This window comes from Apium graveolens, chromosome 11 (genome assembly GCF_009905375.1).
Source record: "Apium graveolens cultivar Ventura chromosome 11, ASM990537v1, whole genome shotgun sequence".
NCBI classification, from domain to species: domain Eukaryota; kingdom Viridiplantae; phylum Streptophyta; class Magnoliopsida; order Apiales; family Apiaceae; genus Apium; species Apium graveolens.
Genome location: NC_133657.1, coordinates 61844072 through 61846221, shown reverse-complemented (window position 1 = coordinate 61846221; position 2150 = coordinate 61844072). Strand labels below are relative to the sequence as shown.

The 2150-nt window shown below is 29.8% G+C and overlaps 1 protein-coding gene across 1 annotated transcript; it reads left to right on the top strand.

Moving 5' to 3' along the window:
• The first annotated feature begins 882 nt into the window (after positions 1–882).
• LOC141695539 (uncharacterized) lies at positions 883–1653 on the top strand. The gene has a single exon (XM_074499778.1). It carries the CDS (start codon positions 883–885, stop codon positions 1651–1653), a length of 771 nt encoding a protein of 256 aa, XP_074355879.1.
• The last annotated feature ends 497 nt before the right edge of the window (positions 1654–2150 follow it).

Genomic DNA, 2150 nt, shown 5'->3' with positions numbered 1-2150 from the left:
AGAATCATGATGATAGTGAAAAAAAGAAGATGGCAATGATATTAGTCACCCTGGTGATATTGTTGTTGAAGCAAATCAAGAGGAAAATGTTGATGGATGTGTTGATATTTATGATTCAAGAATTTGGGATGGTCTTGACGTTAAGTCAAGAGATTTATTAATATTAAATGGTCCTAAACGAGATCTTTCTATAGGTAAAGGCCCTTGAGATAAATTATCAAGGTGTTTCTCTTCCAATTATTATACACGGTATATGTCAAATGGTGAAAATTATGATAGACCATGGTTAGTGTACTCAAAAGATCTTGATAGAATATTTTGTTTTTTTGCAAGTTATTTAAAAAAACTTCACAAAAAGAAAATAGATTGTTAAATGAGGGATTTAATGATTGGATACATGCTCCTGTCATGCTTAAGGAACATGAAAATAATGGTGAACATGTTAATAATATGTGTGCTTGGATTGATTTATGTGACAGACTAGAGACAAACAAAACAATTGATAAAGTTGTTTAAGAACAGATTAAAAAGGAAAAACAACATTGGAAGGAGTTACAAAATAGAATAATCCATGTTGTGGAATACCTAGCTACAAATACATTAGCTTTTCGTGGGATAAATGACCGGCCTTTTGATGAGAATAATGGAAACTTTCTAGGATTAATAGAGATGATTGCTAAATGGGATCCTATTATAAAAGAACATTTACGTCATATTGAACATAGTGAAATTCATTATCGTTATCTTAGTAATAAAATTCAAAATGAGTTGATTGTCTCTTTGGCTAATGAAATAGAAAATGTTATGATTAGGAAAACTAAAGAAGCAAAATATTTTTATGTGATACTTGATTGTACTCCTGATGCAAGTCATCAGGAATAAATGTTTCTCATATTAAGATATGTGAATGTATCTAGTAATCCCATTCAAGTAGAAGAATATTTTGTAGAATTTTTGAAAGTAGATGACACATCAGGTCTTGGACTTTCTAGTGTACTAGAGAATGCACTTGTTACTCTTGATCTTGACATTGATAATATTAGAGGCCAGGGATATGATAATGGATCGAATATGAAGGGTAAACATCAAGGTGTTCAAAAAAGATTACTTGATATAAACCCTAGGGCATTTTATACTCCTTGTGGCTGTCATAGTTTAAATCTAGCACTCTGTGATATTGCAAATTCTTGTGTAAAAGCAAAAGATTTTTTTGGTATTATACAAGGTATTTATAACTTGTTCTCAAACTCAACGAAGAGATGGAAAATTTTAAAAGAGCATATTAAAATTAGTGTTGAACCACTCTCTTCCACCAGATGGGAAAATCATTTGGAAGTTGTGAAAGCAATTAGATTTCAACCTATAGAGATAAGAGAAGCCTTACTGGAATTAGCTGAAACAGATGGTGACAATGATGTTAGGTGTAGGGCTAATATTTTAGCTTGTTTTTATATTGGAAATTTTGAATTTTTGGTAGGTTTAATTATATGGTATGAGATTTTGCATGCAGTGAATTTAATTAGTAAATATTTACAATCTAGTGATATGCTTAATGATGTTGCTATTGATGAGATACAAGGATTGATTAATTTGTTTAAAGAATACAGGGAGACTGGATTTATGGATGCCATAAAAATTGCTAAGGATATATAGAAATGAAAATTGATCCAATTATTCAGGTTAAACGTGTAATTCGTAGAAAGAAACATTTTGATGAAACAATTTCTCCAGAAAATTCTCAATCACCAGAAGAATCTTTAAGAGTTAATTATTTTCTTTATTTGATAGATCAAGCAATTAAATCATTAGAAAAAAGGTTTGAGCAGTTCAGTACCTATGAAAATAATTTTGGATTTCTTTTTTCTTACCAAAAGTTGAATTCCATGAATGAGAATAATTTAAAATTAGCATGCAATAATCTTGAACTTATTTTAAAGTATAAGGATGCCTCTGATGTTGATTGTGAAGAAATGTTCCAGGAATTAAAAATATTAAGAACCATTTTACCAAAGGAGACAACACATCTTAGAGATATTGAATTATTTAAAAAGATTTGATTGTTTTTCCAATGTTTTTATTGTTTACAGGATATTATTGACTATACCTGTCACAGTTGCATCTGCTGAAAGGAGTTTCTCCAACTTAAAATT

Bases quoted from the DNA above. Each gene is read 5' to 3' on its own strand.
- LOC141695539 (XM_074499778.1), top strand. From the start codon at position 883: ATGTTTCTCATATTAAGATATGTGAATGTATCTAGTAATCCCATTCAA.